The sequence below is a fragment of the Calonectris borealis genome, chromosome 3, assembly GCF_964195595.1.
Source record: "Calonectris borealis chromosome 3, bCalBor7.hap1.2, whole genome shotgun sequence".
NCBI lineage: Eukaryota > Metazoa > Chordata > Aves > Procellariiformes > Procellariidae > Calonectris > Calonectris borealis.
The window spans coordinates 102,630,819-102,649,309 of record NC_134314.1 but is presented as its reverse complement, the minus strand read 5'-3'; the positions used below and the strand labels follow the sequence as shown (position 1 = coordinate 102,649,309).

The following is an 18,491-nucleotide window of genomic DNA, read 5'->3' as shown; positions in this document are numbered from 1 at the left end:
AAAAAGCGATGGAAATCCTGGCAACAGAAATTCTTAAAACCAGACTGAATGCAGCACAACCAGTACTGTAATAAACAACAGAGTAATGCTCCAGACCACTGGAGGACCACTAAGAAGTTATTCTCCAACTCCAAATTACAGAAGTCATGGGACAAGAAAAGCATTCAGGTAATAGATGTCTCATTGTATCTAATCACTGAAACTAAGTTAATCCAAGAAATAAAATTTGGTTTTATATTACTGAAATCAATTGTTCATTTGACAAGAATTAAAGACCACTAACCCTTTCTGCTAAGTTTAAGCCTAATTAGTCATGCCAACATACAGAGAATCATCTTGAAATGATAGTCCAGAACTAAAATAGGAATCTGAAGCATTGTCATCAAGTTTTAATATACTTAGGTGTTCCTTAAAATTGTCTCAGATAAATATGTATTTTGTATTTGCAATTGTCATTTTGTGAGGAAAGGTAAATTATATCTAATACTGGGTTTCCTTCTTCCAGCACTTCTAATGCTAAAGCCTAATGATTTCTAAATATTAAACATTATTTCCTTTCACATTCTTCTTTGTCAGCTCTATAGATTCAGGGATGATCAGCTCCATGAAATCTACCTGTATTTTGGCAACAGGCTATATGATCCAAAAACTAAGCAACACTCTCCCATTTAAAAACCGCTAAGTGACTGCAAGTGCCAAGAGAGTGCAGCTCCTATTCTGAGAGTTCAAAAAGAACAAAGTGCTGCAGGTAGCCGCCTCCTCAAAGGGCATTTCACCTACATGGCAGTAATTCTGATCTAAACCCATAAAATCCAAAAGCCAGCACATGCTACAAACCATCACACATGAAGATGCCACTCCTGACTTGAGAAGTTCACGAACCACAAATTGCTGAAGACAGTCTACCAACAAGGCTTGACCTGGCTGTACACACCTCCTCGCTAGGTGCTCACCGCTGACTGCTAGCAAAGAGAGAGTGCTTGGCCAGGGTGAGCTCTGCTCTGACTCCGCATGGTTGCTCTCATACTTGTAGGAACTTTTGCTCTGACCTATCAGGTTCCCCAAAGGAAGGTCTCCCAAAATCTGAGGAACTAAACAAGACTTCAGGTGACCTTCATTTCTTCAAAGTGGAGGCACTGTCTCCAGTTTAAGAATCTCCCCCCGAAAGGTACAGTAATTTTGTCTAATGATGCTTTGATCTTATGCAAGTTAGCACTCATATACTTGAAAAATCAATAAAAAACTCAAATGATTGCTTATCTGTTTTTCTCATCCAGCATTTCACAATGAAAAAAAGCCATTGCAAATTTGAAGATCCCATTCTTCAGAAATGCGAAAATGTATTTTTCCTGTCATGGCTTGCTACCAGCATTACACACAGTTATTTGGTACCACTTACTTCATTCTCGCAGTGCTACCCCAAATAAAGAGTATGAATGCAAACTCCCTCTTTACACTGATCATACAAATACTGGTCTATTGGTTGTGACTAGATAACCAACAACTTAAAATACAATTTTTATGGGTTATTTTGTGGATTCAGTTCAAATCACAGTGAGGGAAAGAAATCATAAATATAATCAAAACACATTTCCACAGAGAGAGGGAGAGAAAGAGGATAAAGCAGTTTCCATGGTTACTTTGTTAACCATCTCCATTTTACTGTTTACATAGTTTAAAAACTACAAGACACTATAAACAAGAAGAAATGAAATATTTATTAAGATCCACATTACAGAAAGCTCCCACCGTATGTCACATCTGTTTCAACAGCTGGTTGTCCGATGAAGCTCTGAAAGACACACTGACATCTACTAGTTGCTGGTGCTATCAAGTACATTATATAGGACAAACCCTTATTGAACATCCACAGAGGAAGCCCGTGGCTCAAGTTCATTTACTAATATTTCATCTGCAATTTATTTTCAGTAGAAGATGATCCCTTGCCTTGAGATCAATGATAAAATTGCAGGTGTCTCACTTGTAAGTAAAAGCTCTTGCTTGGCTGTCAGCTAAAATTAACTGACCACCAAAGGCTGCTCTCAAGCTCTATCCATTTCAACAGGTGCAATTTTAATCATTTACTTCTAACGCAAAAGCAGTTCCTCTTATCTTGAGACATCACCCTAAATGAAAGGTTAATTCTGTATAACAGCACTTTTCAGCAAAAATGTCATCTAAATCAGGTTATTTTTACTTTGATTTTGTGGCAACTTTTATTTTAGCTAGGCTTCGTATTGTTTGGGGGAGGAATGACAAGTAACTCTGTGACACCACTAGTACTGGGTAGACTCCAGACTTGCACTCGAAAGCCCAGAAGTTCTATACCAGTGTGGGAAAGTCTGGAGGTATTCTGGAGTCCTTGGTATTTGGATATCAACTTCATTCAGTTAAGAGGCAGCACTTAGCCTTCGGTCCTGTATGCATAGTCATCACGCAGCAATGAAGCACAAATAACCCAAGGTAGCTAACTCCAATACTGATTTCAAGATGATAAGTAGAATCATAGAATCATTTAGGTTAGAAAAGACCCTTAAGATCATCAAGTCCAACCGTTAATCTAACACTACCAAGTCCACCACTAAACCGTGTCCCTAAGCACCACATCTACACGTCTTTTAAATACCTCCACGGACGGTTACGCAAGTAATACGGTACAGTCTATTTAAGTAGCATACAAAAACCGACAGAGACATATTTTTCTAAGAAGCAACGTTTTTCCTGCTGTGTCCTAGCCAAAAAGTGTCCTGGAAACTGTTGTGCCGCTTGAATACAATCAGCCTGTCTACCATCCTACAGGCAAACTTCTGCATTTCACTGTTGATGTGTGTTTTCAAAAATTTCTATCAGTGAAGACATTTATCGAGTTGCTGCTACACTCTGAGGGCATTCAAATGAGAAAATTTACCGGAGCAACTCATGGCCTGTTTTGGCTCCCATTTTCCATTCATCCAGAAAAGATTTTGTTTGTTTGTTTGGCAGAACTCAAGGAAAAACACTACTGAAGTTTACATTCTAATGTTAGCTCCCTACCACTGATCAAAAAACTAAGGCCAGTATTTAAAACTACTCTGCCTCACTAGCACATTGTAAATGTCTAATATTTAATATTTTCAGAGCAATAGTCTAATCCAGATTTGAAAAGCAATTCATTGTACCAAAATGCTAGACACATTTTGAAATAATCTCTAAATCTACCAGAACTGTCTCTGAAAAGTACTACACATGGAATGCCGTTATCCTTATAGCTAGAAGAGATAATGCACATTTATATAATATCAGTAGTCACAAAAAATAGCAGAGCAATACTTATTACTTATACATCCTGATTCTCTTTACATTAGTCAAGGTGGAATTCTGCTTTATTTAATGATTTTTAAGTTTGGGGTAACATCATGTAACTCAGGCAAGCAAACTGCATTTTGCTATTCACATAGAACAGAACAGCAGAGGCTGGCTGGAAAGTGGAATTACTTTTCAAGTGCCCAGCTATGTTGCTTGCAAGAAAATGCTAAATCTTCTCCAGGAGAAACCAAACAAGAATTGTATGGCTGATAAAAAGTATTATCCTTTGGCTGCCATGACCTTAGGTCATTTTTCAGCACTGCATGGAGGTACTGTAATTACATTTTTGGGATATACTAGGAAGCCTACAGTGTGTTACTTTACTCTCTTATTTCAGACAGTAAGATAAATAGAAGTCTGCAGGTTTTGACCCCTCATTCCTTCAAAAATACAAGTTCTACCCAATTATTTATTTGTGACCTTTAAGATGGAAGTCTGCATGAGATCTTGATTCACATGGCCTAATTTCTTTAGGAGCTAGGGATGGAGTTTCATATATATATATACAAAAAAAAAATATATAAAAATATATATATTTTATTTATATCTGTGATAGAATGATTCAAATCCAATAGTTACTTCCTGTCCTGTTTTATCGTCTGTTCTTGGTGTTATGTAAAGAGCTTAGACTAAATACGAACGTTGAGCTCTTACATAGCATTCTTAATCCATAAATCTCAAAGCATTTTACAAAGGATGACTGTTATCTTGCTTCATCTATGAAAAGAAAAAACATGGAGATCTTCAGGGTGAAATTCCGATATCACTGAATTCCCACAATCCACAGTGAAGCTAGGATTGCACTTTACATTGCAGTACCACCGGTCAGCCAGAACAGCATTCGTATCCACAGACAGATCCCAGAGCCTTCCATAACACCGGTGGCCTGTGATTTGCACTCAGCAACTCCACACGCCACTTAAGAATCAATCCAGAGAGAATATGGCTTTCAATACAGTATCTTATTCAGCTTGACATTCACTAAAATGCCTCCCAGCCCACATAAGCAGCACTTTTTAACAGCGTACTCCACCTTCTCCCAGGTATCCTGCTTACAGCTCTAAACACACTAACGTTGCCATCAGTGCTGTAAATAACTGCAGTCAAGTCCTCTACTCAGGTTTTACTACTGAAATCAATACTGCTGCAGACAGATACACAGATATCAAGGTCTAATGACGCCACTCACGTGTCTCAAAGTATTTTCAACTCCGCACTGAAACCCTCAAAGCACCTGATCTGTGGGTAACTAGATATGAGTTATCAAGCCTTCTGCCTTCATCCTTTCCTCCCCGCTTTTAGATTTGTTTCTCATGCTCACTCTTTGCACCTTGCTCTAAGGTAGATGTTTAAACTCACAAACTTCCTTAACTCTATAAACACTGCTGGCCTATTCAGAGAACCTAGAACCAAGTCTATGTATTGGAACTTGCAAGGTCAGGGACGAGGAATGAAAGCAACCACACAGGTTACTAAGGTATTGATCTGATGGAAACTGCTGCATGCTACTGCAGTGCCATAAAATAAGCAGGGATGCTATCTACTTCAGTCTGATAATGTGCTATCCAGGTGTACTTTGTAACTTGTGACTTCAGATTAAAGTTAACAGGTTGTTTTTACATCCTACATCACAAACCGCCTCAAAAACACTTTGCACCCAGGCAAAGTCAAGTAAACTGACCCCAAGCACAAAGATGAGCCAAAGAGCCGTGATCTTCCGGAGAGGATTCACAGAACCATAGAATCGTTTAGGTTGGAAAAAACCTTTAAGATCATCAAGTCCAACCATTAACCTACCACTGCCAAGTCCACCATTAAACCATGTCCCTAAGCACCACACCACATCTACACATCTTTTTAATACCTCCAGGGATGGTGACTCCACCACTTCCCTGGGCAGCCTGTTCCAATATTTGACAACCCTTTCGGTGAAGGAATTTTTCCTAATATCCAATCTCAACCTCCCTTGGCGCAACTTGAGGCCATTTCCTCTTGTCCCCTTGCTTGTTACTTGGGAGAAAAGACCAACACCCACCTCGCTGCAACGTCCTTCCAGGTAGTTGTAGAGAGCGATGAGGTCTCCCCTCAGCCTCCTCTTCTCCAGGCTAAACAGTCCCCGTTCCCTCAGCCGCTCCTCATAAGACTTATGCTCCAGACCCTTCACCAGCTTCGGTGCCCTTCTCTGGACACGTTCCAGCACCTCCATGTCCTTCTTGTAGTGAGGGGCCCAAAACTGAACACAGGATTCGAGGTGCGGCCTCACCAGTGCCCAGTACAAGGGCACGATCACATCCTTGCTCCTGCTGGCCACACTATTTCTAATACAGGCCAGGATGCCGTTGGCCTTCTTGGCCACCTGGGCACACTGCCGGCTCATGTTCAGCCGGCTGTCAATCAGCACCCCCAGGTCCTTTTCCTCTGGGCAGCTTTCCAGCCACTCTTCTCCAAGCCTGTAGCATTGTTGTGGCCCAAGTGCAGGACCCGGCACTTGGCCCTGTTAAACCTCATATGGTTGGCCTCGGCCCATTGATCCAGCCTGTCCAGGTCCCTCTGCAGGGCCTTCCTACCCTCGAGCAGATCAACACTCCTGCCCAGCTTGGCATCATCTGCAAACTTACTTGAGGGATCATTCAATCCCCTCATCCAGATCATTGATAAAATTATTAAACAAGACTGGCCCCAAAACTGAGCCCTGGGGAACACCGCTTGTGACTGGCCGCCAACTGGATTTAACTCCATTCACCACAACTCCACACCCACCATCCAGCCACTTTTTTAACCAGTGAACAGTACGTCCATCCAAGCTGTGAGCAGCCAGCTTCTCTAGGAGAATGCTGTGGGAGACAGTGTCAAAGGCTTTACTAAAGTCTAGGCAGACAACATCCACAGCCCTTCCCTCATCCACGAAGCGGGTCACCTTGTCATAGAAGATGATCAGGTTGGTCAAGCAGGACCTGCCTTTCATAAACCCATGCTGACTGGGCCTGACCACCTGGTTGTCCTGTACGTGCCACGTGATGGCACTCAAGATGATCTGCTCCTCAACCTTCCCCGGCACCGAGGTCAGGCTGACAGGCCTGTAGTTCCCCGGATCCTCCTTCCAGCCCTTCTTGTAGATGGGTGTCACATTTGCTAACTTCCAGTCAACTGGGACCTTCCCGGTTAGCTAGGACTGCTGATAAATGATGGAAAGTGGCTTGGTGAGCACTTCCGCCAGCTCCTTCGGTGTCCTTGCATGGATCCCATCTGGCCCCATAGACTCGTGCCTGTCTAAGTATTGTAGCAGGTCGCTAACCATTTCCCTTTGGATTATGGGGGCTTCATTCTGCTCCTCGTAACTGTCTCCCAGCTCAGGGGGCTGGGTACCTGGAGAACAACTGGTCTCACTATTAAAGACTGAGGTGAAGAAGGCATTAAGTACCTCAGCCAACAGAACACTTCAGTGCCCAGAACGTTCCACGTGGTAGCCGAGAAAAGAGAAACGCACGCAAGCTTTCCTGCCCATGGGGATGGAGGGAGTCATTCTGTATTCCACTGTGTTAACCCAGATAGGTTATTCTGAGCAGGTGTTCCTAGCGTCCCATGTGTTATACAAACTACCTACTGTCTGAACTGGTACTTTCAGGAAGAGAAGGCACAAAAGCAGAGGAGGTCACATAACAGACTGCATCTTCTGGGACGCACATTTCCTAGAACGGGACTGTCTTCCAAAAAACATAAAGGCAGTCTTACGGACTCCCATGTCATTCCCCGCAACATTTGCCATGCAGAGAAAGGCGTTATAGAGAAAGCACAGCTTAAATATGCAGTTTCATCCGTTCCCACGCTTAGCTAGGTACAAGCGAAGCACAAGTGCAGAAAGACAAACTGCAGCCCTGCGGATGCTGCCAGGCAGCCCTTCCTGCCTGCATTTGGGTAGAATACACTAGAGCAGGCTCTAGGCGACTCTGGCTTCCGACCGGCCCGGAGCACGCCGGCCCGGTGCGGCGGCAGCGCACTCCTACTCCTCTGCAGCGAGCGAGCAGCCCCGCCGGCGGGCAGCGCCCAGCGCGCGCGGCGGGCAGCGCCGGGGCAAGGCCGCCCCCTGGCGGCAGGAAGGGGGAGCCGCCCGGCCGCCGCGGCGGGGTGCGGGGGCGGCTCCGGCCGAAACCCGCGGCAGGGACGGGAAGCCCGAGTGCCCTTTTGGAAACACCGCTCCCCAGGGACCGCGCCCGTCAGTGCCTTCTCTGGTACCCCAGTTAGCAGACAGCCAGAAATAAAAGCCATTGCAATTTAAGGATTTCGTTCTCCCGCACGGGGCAGGGAAAGCACGGCGGGAGGTTCACAACACGTTTCTTTTTAAGGGGAGGACGCAAGGTAACCTCAGAGCCGCGGCGATTCAGACTGCAAAGGTTTAGTCTGAATCATGTGCTGGCAAAGATGTAATTTATAGCAGCTGTGCTGCATACAACTAACTTACCAGAAGCTGGGGGTAAAAAATAATGCTCTCTTCATCCTATTTTTTTCCACGTTTTTTCCGGTGCTGGTCTACGTCTTAACCATTCCAATATACTATCATGCAAAAATAGCACATGGCTTTTCGAAACACATCTAAACCATAAAACATGAAATAACTTTGACTGAAGTTTATACCAACCGCATCCTATTATTTGGAAGTTGTAATCGTGTCTCTTAGCATGCCGAAATACAAATATGGACCACAACACGTGGAAGAAAAAAAGACAACATTAAAAGTGAGAAAGACAAAAGAATTCATCAAAAAGAAAACAAAGTTAAGCAGAAATCTGTAAGTTTATACTCTAGATCATATGAAACCTTTACACATGTTTAGCTTTAACTACAAGTGCTTGGTGGAACTGGAAGCATTACATAAGTAATATTTTTTATACAAATAACATTTCTTATATATGTGGTTTTGTGACTCCGAAATACAGGTTGCTTCAGTTATAAAAGATGCAAAGTCCCTCAGACTGAAATCACACATAAACTCCAGACAAATTCTGGCCCTTATAGTGGAAGTCAGGGACAAAAACGTTCCCATGATATAATTTCCTGAACTTCACAAAGTATAAATTCAGAATCCTTACAAACTCAGGTGGTTCAAGACTGCTGGGCACATACTTTCTTCTATTATATTGAAATACAACCTTTGATCCAGCTCCATTAAACTACTCAGTAAAATTGTTTAAAAGCTGCCTGAACTGAATCTCAAAATACTTCACGTTCCACAAACGGCGTATTTCTTGCTTATAGATAGTAACTCAAACACCCTGCAACAAAAGTAACAAACTGTTTTAATTCACAGTTGCAACACATAAACATGATGAGATCTGTACCTTGTTAATCCCAACTTCCCCACTCCAACAGTTTAAGTTAAATGTCACATTTACATAACATTTACATAAAGATTCAGTTTTGTTTATACAAAACCCAGCCTTATTTTTGCAACATGCTCGATGCTAATTCATTATGTAACAACAGATTGTTTGCTCTATTAAAAAAAAAAAGGTTTAATTCTGAGAAGGTGCTTGAGAGACTGCAGTTGCTCTGAAGCAATTTAGCATCACTCTTCATTATTGTCTGAATAAGTTTTTTTTAAAAACAAACGAGTTTTTTTGGACACTGTCCCGCTCTAAGCAAGACACCTCAAGTGATTGTATACATCATGGTCACCTGTACAGTTCACACTTACATCCAGAACACACACAGCAGAACATTCACGGAGTCTCCCACCACAACCCACAGGAGTTTAGCTACGGACTTTAACAGCGATAAGGCTGGATCTTGTAGTTGGGAACATTTTAGAAGCTTCCAAGCACTGTCCAGTTTGATTTTATTTTTTTTTTAATATCACTTCAGTGTTATCACTGCTTTCAACAGGAACACAATTAGACCGGTGCTGACCCCTTCAAAAATTGCCAACACCAGCAAACATTGCAAAACTTTCAGCACGTCTGAAAGCAGAGCTCACGGGAGTCTGCAATGCAGCTAGACGTAATTACAGTATTTTATAAAAAGAGCTGTATCTTTCAGCTCCTCCATGCAGGAGTCTCCATGGATAAATTGACTGCTGTTCTCTTCTGTATTTTAGAACTTTAAAATTATTTTTGAAGAAACCCTGAGGCCCCATATAGAAAGCAAATTTAAACAAGAAGTAATTCCTAAGCTAATACCACTACCTCTTCACAGTAATAAACTAAACACTTTAACCTTAAAACTACCTATAAATTAGACACAAAGCCACTCAATCACATCTAGCGATTACTACAATTGCTTTTATTAGCAACAAGACTACATACTCGGCTTTTCAATGCGCTAACTTAATCACAAAATTTCAAATAACTCTCTACAAGGGCTCTCTAGCACATCATGTCTACATCACAAGACATACAAAAGATGGCAAGAATCACCTTTTGTTCTTCTTAGCTCCCTGGCTAAGGAGGTATTGTTACTGAGGGGCTTTTTTTTGTCCAAAAGGATGTTTTTGTAATGTAACTTGGAAACAGCCTGTTTCTATGTTAGCCTGCTCTAGAAGCTTGTTTCATAGCTGGACACCCTTGACTGAAAACACTGCTTCTGCTACTTCCACTGGCTTTATCTGCACTGCTCCAGAAGAGCACAGTGACCCAAGGGAGTCAAGACTGGTGAATACTTGCTAGAGCCTCGTGCCCTACTAGTCCTCGCTTGATTTAAAGGTTAGGGATTGGAGGCAGAAAGGACCCAAAAGAGAATGCAAGTACAGCAGTTGCACATATCCTACCGTGGTCCCACCTGCATGTGACAAACTAAGTATCAAGCATCACTGGATCCTTCCCCGGGAAGCGTATCAGTAGATTTAAGCCGAACGATGCAGTGTGTCACTTGCATCTTTGGCAGTTTTTTCCCTGTACATTACTTGGATGGTTACAGATAGATATAAATTGTTTTCCTTCATCCAGATACATTGCTGCTTAAACACAGCACCTTTGTGCCAGCACTGGTCCAAGTGAGAAAAATGAGATAGAGACATAAAATTTTCATAGACATACCGCAGGCAACACTAAAGAAGAGAGTATTGCTTATTCAGTGGGTCTCCCACAGACACACAGGCTACATACAAAAGTCAAATACATCTGCTCCAACCAGTCACCCAGTACTCCCAGGCAAAGTAGTACAAAGATTTGGCAAAATTGGTTAGGATTAACCTCATTTGGAATAGATAGGCCAAATCCACACAATGCAGAAATTGCCCCTTAGAGCACCGTGTTTTTCTCAAGGTGTCTGAAGGAAGGTGAGGGCAGCACTGTGGCCACTTTTTATGGCAAAAGACTAAGGTTACTTGCTGACTAAAAGCACGGCCTGAAAAGAGAAGGGAAGTCTCGAGGGTAAAAGCTACTGGGGAAATACTAGGGGACTGCATAGGGCACAGGAAGACAAAGTTGGTGTACTTGTATCCACACCACCTATCGGAAAGGGTCTGTGGCATGAACAATCCCCAGAACTCAGATTTTTGTTCTTGAGGAAATTATTTGGTTTGCTTCAGAAGACAGTTTGGGCATACATTGTTGTAAGAGTTGGGGTTGTTCAGCCTGGAGAAGAGAAGGCTCCGGGGAGACCTTATTGCAGCCTTTCAGTACTTAAAGGGGGCTTATAAGAACGATGGGGACAGAATTTTTAGCAGGGCCTGTTGCAATAGGACAAGGGGGAATGGTTTAAAACTAAAGGAGGGTAGATTTAGACTAGATATAAGGAAGAAATTTTTTACAATGAGGGTAGTGGAACACTGGAACAGGTTGCCCAGAGGGGTGGTAGATGCCCCATCCCTGGAAACATTCAAGGTCAGGTTGGACGGGGCAGGGGGGTTGGACTAGATGACCTTTCAAGGTCCCTTCCAACCCAAACTATTCTATGATTGTTGTGCATGCAGTAAGGATGACTAGGTGACCAGGACACAGAGTGAACGAAAAAGTCAAACTTCTTGACAGAGCAGAAGAGAAAGAATGCATCCTTGTGGGACTTTACACCCAGCGATTTCAAAGGCAGAGGTGGTTATCCAAATACCTCTATCAATCCTGTTGCAAGAAAAGTGGCATCTCTTTAATGCTGTGCTGCCTAGCCCTGCTACAGTATATTAGAACATCAATAGTATTTTATGGGCAGCCACATTCAAAGCAGCAGCAGAGAGACTGTATTGCCCTGGTATTGAGCTCCCAAAAGAGGGCCATGCTTTACGCTGCATCCCATATGGCACCCCAGCAGGGAAACTGCGTCTAGCTGTTGGAGCCCAGAATCACCTCTGATCTTACCTAGCAATGGAGTTAGAGGAGGGATGCAATACAAAGTGAAAGGGACTGTTGCATCAGATGTTGACTTTTTAAGATCTGGATGCATTAGAGAGAAGAGAAAAGCTCAGAAGTGTTGGTTTGTCTTGTTGTTGGGTTTTGTTTGGTTGGTTTTTTTGTTGGGTTACTTTTTTGGTTGTTGAGGGTTTTTTTGGTTGTTTTTTTTTTTTTAAAAAACAGAAACAGTGATAGCAAGAACTGTGTGGTTTTTTAAGCAGGGGCATAGATCTCTTCAGTTTGGGATGGCTTGAACATCGTTAAGCTTTTCAGTGAGTCTATGCTTCCTATAGGGATTACACTTTGATAGTGACTTCTCACCATCTCAGTAAAGAGTTGTGATATCTTTTGGGATGAAATGTCTGCACCTTAGAAAAAGTTTGACCTCACAGGAACTGATCTCAGAGTAGAATAACAAGGAAAAAACCTGACCTTTTTAAAAATTTACTTAACATCATTATTCTGTTATTCTTTTGGGTAGCATGGAAATAAGTGGGGTCCTACAGGATTCCACAAAGAACAAAAACAGGATAAATACACTTTTCCTTATCTTTTTATGTGTGTACCTTATTTAGAACCATAATCCCTCTTTCAACATGGGACCATTCTGCCTTTACATGGAAGTGCCCTGTTTCTAATTAAAAATCAATAGAGGTGGCAACGCATACTAAATTTTGATCCCAGAGCTAAACTATGCCTTGCTTCACCTGAGAAAACTAGAAAAGGGGATGATTTTCGAGTTTTGTATTTGGCAAAACCTTTGCACCAGGTAATAAACTAAACCTAGATAACCTGCAACTCTAAACAAGCTAATGGAGTGAGCTGCAAGCACTGCTAACAGATGGACACCTTTGGGAGACATTGGGGGTCTGTGGTCCTGCAGTTCTTTTCAAAGCCAGATCTGTACGGAATTGGGTATGATTCACACTTTTTGAAAGGCACAGAAGTGCTGAAAGCTTGGAGATTTTTCATAAGGATCATGCCTCCAGGAACTGTCATTCTTCTCCACTGCCCTCATCAGTGTTGCCCTAAAGGAAGCACTGTTTGGCATTAGGACAGTAAATACACTCGTATCTTCACAATTTTATTTCATCCAATGCCCTTTTCTCAGCACTGGATGAAATGCCTGGACAAAAGAGCTTCAGTGAGTGAACAGCACCAGGCAGCCTCTCTCTTGCTCTTTCCCCTCTAAACTGCTACCCCAAAGGCTATTTTTATCCATTTTGAACTCCGAAAATACACCCATTGCTCCTTTCTGAGAATGTTTACGATTTAGGAGAAACAGGGTTGTTTTTCCTGTAGTCACAATGAAAAAATACTACTATTTTTGTATAGTACTTGTGTGATTTAAATAACATTGATTTATAATTTTGCTGATCTTAAAAGAAGTAACAAATACTTTCTTTTATATCATTGTATAAAAACAGTAGGCAAATGACTTTCCAAGTATGGTAGTACATTTTTAATGGGTAGTATCAAACCCGTTTTCATCATGAAATTACTGATCTTCCCCTGTGAATTTCTAGGATCCCCACTTCAAACGCTATGATGTAGCTAACAAATGTTCAAGGCCCAGACCCTGATGTACTCAATTGCACTTTAATTTCACAAATAGTAGTTCCATGATGCCACCATATTTCAGCATGCAAGTAAAGTGATTAGAAATCTAGTCCTACAATCCAGTTCAGCTCAAGCCAGTAAACACCACGTAATTAGCCATTTCAGTATAATATACACTTTTCAACAACAAATACATTTTAAAAGATGGGATTTTTAAACCTTTCTGAGCTATCTTAAAAACCATATCGGAAGCATAGTTCAAGCCACAGCCAGATGGATGGACAGAAATTTTATATTTATTTTTTTCCAAGAACACAGAAGCAGCTGTGTAGCTGTAATTCTCTGTCATACTTGTGTCATGCTTCACTTGGGCAAGCCATTGACTGTGTATGCCAGGCTATGTACAGTCCTAGTCCCTTCAATCAGCATTTTAATAAGTAATTAGGCACAGATTGTCCTTTTAGCAGAACTGGTTTTAGTTTTGTTGGCCCTGCATTTTATATTTGAAAGTGTCATACTGGGTTCCCTGTTCCACTGCGGGGTGGCGTCCTCGTATTTAAAACAATACAGTCTCTCTTGAACATTTCAAATATCAATTCATAGATTTTCAACACTTCCTGCAACTCTGGTTTTTGTTTGGGTTCCCCCCACGACCACTGGTTTTATTTCACACATAGAAACCCAAACTGTGAAGAGGACCATTTATAACAGATACTACATGAACACAGGAGGAGATCTGCAAGTTCTCGGGAGTAGAGACTGTCTAAATAGACAAAAACAAAGACAATAACTTTCTAAAGCCACATGGCAGACGAACAGCAGAGATGTAACACCAAGTCCTCTGTTTCCTAGTCCAAAAGTCATCTACTAAACAAAGGAAAATTTTTTTTAGTTAAGGAAACCCAAGCAAAACTCATACTGCTACAACAGAAGGGAACAATATTTCCTCCTTAGCAGTACAGTTACAGAGAAAGTATCTGATGGCTCCCCAAGTTGTTAACAGGGGTAGGTGACAGACTGAGAATGAAGTACTAAAGCTAAGGTTAGAACACCACACTGCACAGAACCCACAGTAGGCTTTGAAAAAAATGACACAAAGACGACATTCAACTCATTCAAATGCAATGGCTATTTGCGGTCCAGGGGTTGCACGAGCATACAAGTCCAATACTGCATCTCCACAGGACGTAAAACAATGCAGTATAAGAGAATAATATCTTATCACATTCTTTGTAGGACGCAAGTGAAAGCATATTTTGTGGCAGAAGCATTACCAGGGGCTCAAACTTAGTAAATCAATACTTACCATGATTCTATTCCTGGTTAAGTAGTTGTCCGCATTCCCAGGAGACCTTGTGCACTGTATTCCCTTTACAACAGTAGCATATTTTTAAACCATTTCTTAATACGATGATTTCCATTTCTTATACAATTATTTAAAAAAAAAAATCTGCTGATCAAAATATAGACGCAACTAATTTTGTAGAACTGACACCAGAACTTAAATACATTCAGTAGTCTAAAAACTGTATCTACACACTGAAATACACACATCTTCAGCAATATTGACACCATGGCTTTAGTGAAGAGAGCTGTCTGTTAAAAGCTGTCATGTTACGTGCAGAGAAATACATAAAGTAACCCTAATGTTACAAAGCCTACTGCTCAAAGACTGTAACATGTCAGGATGGGGGTTTACCTGTGCAACCTTAAAACAAACCTGATTTCCCTGTGACATAGGCTTTGTGTGATCTCATATCTTTTGTGTTTTTTGTACTCAGTTTAAACCACAAAAGTATGGTGTCCAATAGGATACTACCCAGTATTCTTCCCTTTAAGATGTATCCTTTGTACTATTGTCAGATTGGCACCCAGACCTTGGACAGAGAATTACCATTTTTTCCTGGATTTAGCCACGGTGCTGATAATCTAGAGAAGTTGAATCTCAAAGGGGTATCTTAGATACTTCAGAGGAAAAAGTGAAAAGAACACTTATAAGTGATGCTGAGCCTAAGGCAGAGAAATGCTTCTAGGCATTTATCATTCTATCTGGAGCTGTATGCTTCTTTTAATAGATACAGTCAAGAGCAATTAGCAGCGTTCCAAAAACATTAGAAAATGCATGCTTCAAGTGAGTGACCAGAAGAGCAAAAAGCAATCAGGAGCGATCAACCTGTTAGAGCGCTGGGAATCAGTGCCAAAAATCTCTGCATTAAGGCCACAAGGACTCATGAGTGTGAAGGCTTAACAGAGTCTTTATCCAGGAAATACGACAAAGTAGCCTAAATAATGAGTTCAGTAGCAAGGGCAAATCAAGGGAAGCCTCACATCCCCTGATCCTTATGGTGGGACCCAAACAGCATGCTCTGGCTCACGTACTGGGTTCATTCTTCCAAGGTAAAGTTCTTCACAGATGGATATTGCAACATTTTAGTGGGATGAAATAACCGATAGAATGAATTCTCTAAGGGCCTGAAGACCGTGGCAAACTTCACCTTTCATGGTACGCATCGCACTTCTTTGTAAAGATCAGTAGTGATAGATACGTTATTAAAAATGAATGCAAACACATTCTTAGTGAACCTGTGACTTTGCTCATACAAAAGAACTTTAAACAGCAAAACCAGTTCCTCAGTGTAGCATTCAAACGCATTAATCTCCCTTTTCTTGTTGAAGTGCCCTGCTTTAATCACTGCATTCCTCTAAATGTCAGCAAACAAAACACACAACAATTATTCCACTTTCCGTATTCATCTCAGAACATAGTCCATCCCATGCATCGAATCAATCAAGTTTTCTATTGAGAAAATAAAACTCCCCTCCACAGTCAGGATTTTCTATAAAATTTAAGCCCTTATTAGAAGGTATGAAACTACTTGAGTTATCAGTGGAAAAAACTTTTTAGAAGTTTTTCTTCAGTACAAGAAAAATTAAGATTTCCTCAGGAATGAGTGGAACACTGCCATTGAAATTTACTGAGTCAAGGTTTTCCTGAAGAACACCTGAAGAGGTTCTTTAGAGAGTGACACTGGTAGCCAAATAGTTAAAGTTCCTTAAAGTAATATATAAGTGGAAGACGAAAGAGGATCTTGCCATAGAAAATATCAAGTAGCATTGAGTTCACATGGCCATCTCTACTTATAACAACAGAAATGCTTTTTAATATGGAATTGCAATTCAAAGTAAGTATTAGCTTACCTGACCAGAAAGCAATGTAGCCCAACATCAAAACTTCTGTAAGAAAAAAGATTCACCATATTTTAATTATTAAAAAAATACTACTCTGTTGCATATTGTACAAACACTGTATTTCAAAACAATCAATAATACCAAAGATAGACATAAAGTTACTGGAATTGATAAAACAGAAGCAGAAGTGTAATACACAATTTCCTTCCTGTAATGACATGTGAAATTTAAGATGATCATCATATGAAAAGATTTAGATGCATGTCAAAAAGCTCTCAAATTTCTTGTTTGAGTATTTCTCCAATAAAGCAGTAACATTCAGAGTAGTATAACCCACATAAAGCATAAATTATGTATATCCTGTTACTGGAAATAACTTTTTAAGCATCCTGATGACCAGTGAGTCTGCATGTTTCCTGTCACATGTACATAGACCGTCTATGCAAAACTACTGTGGAATCCTTTCTTTTCCCTCTTTTGCTCTGTACTGCACTAAAATGCAAGGGATGGCTGTTAATCATCTCCATGATACAGAATAATCAAAGAACCCCCTTATGTTTCCTACAGATATACAAAATATACAAAGAAGTGGCCTTGCAAGTGTGTTCTGCTCAGATCTGGTGAGGAAAATAACTTTGAGGACTTTTGACAGCACGTACAAGTTAGTTCATACTAAATTACAAGAACCATGCCTGAAAACTTCAGCACTAACAACATATATTGGCAGTTAGTGCCAGTGTTTCTTTCCTTTTTCTGTTTCTTCCATTCCTCAGCCAGCTCAGGAGAAACAAGCTCATGAATGATGCACTAGGAAATCCTTGACACTACAGGAAGGTATCTGCTGATTTGAGACATTTACTTAGTATGTGAAGTATGTGCCCGTTTTATGGGACTATTAATATAATCCCAGATTAACTGTGGGCATAACAGCACAATTGGAAAATACAAATGTCTTACTTCCAGTACTGGACTTGCTCTGAAATTGGCTTACATTCTGTACACAGAAAACATTTTGGCATACACGAAACTCTTGAGCATCCTGTTCCAAAAAACCTAATTGAATATTTGAGTACAACATGGTTCTATTTAACAGTAGTGCTTGCAGTGTGCTGCCTTCTACCTGAAGCAGCAAGAGAAATCATCAGATAGTTAATAGCATCCTGAGAACAGCAGATAGGTAATGAGCTGCAGAAATTCCAGGAGTTAAAGGAGGGAAAGTCCACTGGTTCAGCAGGGTAGAGAAGAGGGGAGCCAATTTCTCACTTAAATGCTGCCTTGCAACAGGAAAAACGTTCTGCCAGGAACATGCACGTTGGTCATCATTAAACCTTACATTTTCACATTCCTTTCCTAAAACCATTCCCCATTTTACATTATTGTTATATTATTGTGTAATTATACTGCATGAAATGTATCCAGTTATCTTTCTGCATTCCTCCTGCCTGGACACATACTGTAATTTGGTTCCCCCTCTTCGCTAATATATTCTGTGTGGTACAGCCTTCTGCATCAGAGCTGCCCACAGTCTGTATTTACAGCTCTGAAAACCTTTTCTTCATAGTACCAAGCACTTCAGTATGTTTCTGCTGGGATGGGGAGAAGAGGAAACTTGTACAGTTCCAGGGAACAGCTGTATGCTAAACAGCCATCTTACACATCTTCAGACAAGCTCATCTTTTCAAGTTCTCCTAGCTATTCTCTGATGGCAATGACGAAATCTGCTATTGTCTCTGAAGGGACACAACAACTGAGCTTCTTGTGGACAGGGATGTGGAGCATAAAAATATCACCACTTTTGACACTGAACCAAAATTCAAAGGACTTGGCCTACAACGAGCATAGAAACTGAATGGTCCTGCTAGCTTGAGATGATCAGAGCTGAAGGAGGTTGAGGTGGACAAAGCTCAGGCAGAGTGAGTTCAGACAGGGAGGGAAAATGAGACAGTTTGCCGTGGACTTACGTGCCATCTTTTCTCTCGTTTTTCACTCTTTCCGAAACATAACGCACTTGCTGTTAATAAGAGATTTATAACTTTATTTCATATGGGCTTTAGCCATTAAAATATTTCCACAAAATAT

At 41.1% G+C, this 18,491-nt stretch overlaps 1 protein-coding gene across 1 annotated transcript in view; it reads right to left on the bottom strand.

The window, feature by feature from the left end:
* Positions 1 to 18,491, bottom strand: part of HHAT (hedgehog acyltransferase) — a 167,031-nt gene that overhangs the window by 111,630 nt on the left and 36,910 nt on the right. Inside the window, exon 9 of the mRNA XM_075146994.1 lies at positions 16,422 to 16,457. Within this exon, the coding sequence (XP_075003095.1) occupies positions 16,422 to 16,457 (36 nt within the window). The remainder of the gene's footprint in view (positions 1 to 16,421; positions 16,458 to 18,491) is intronic.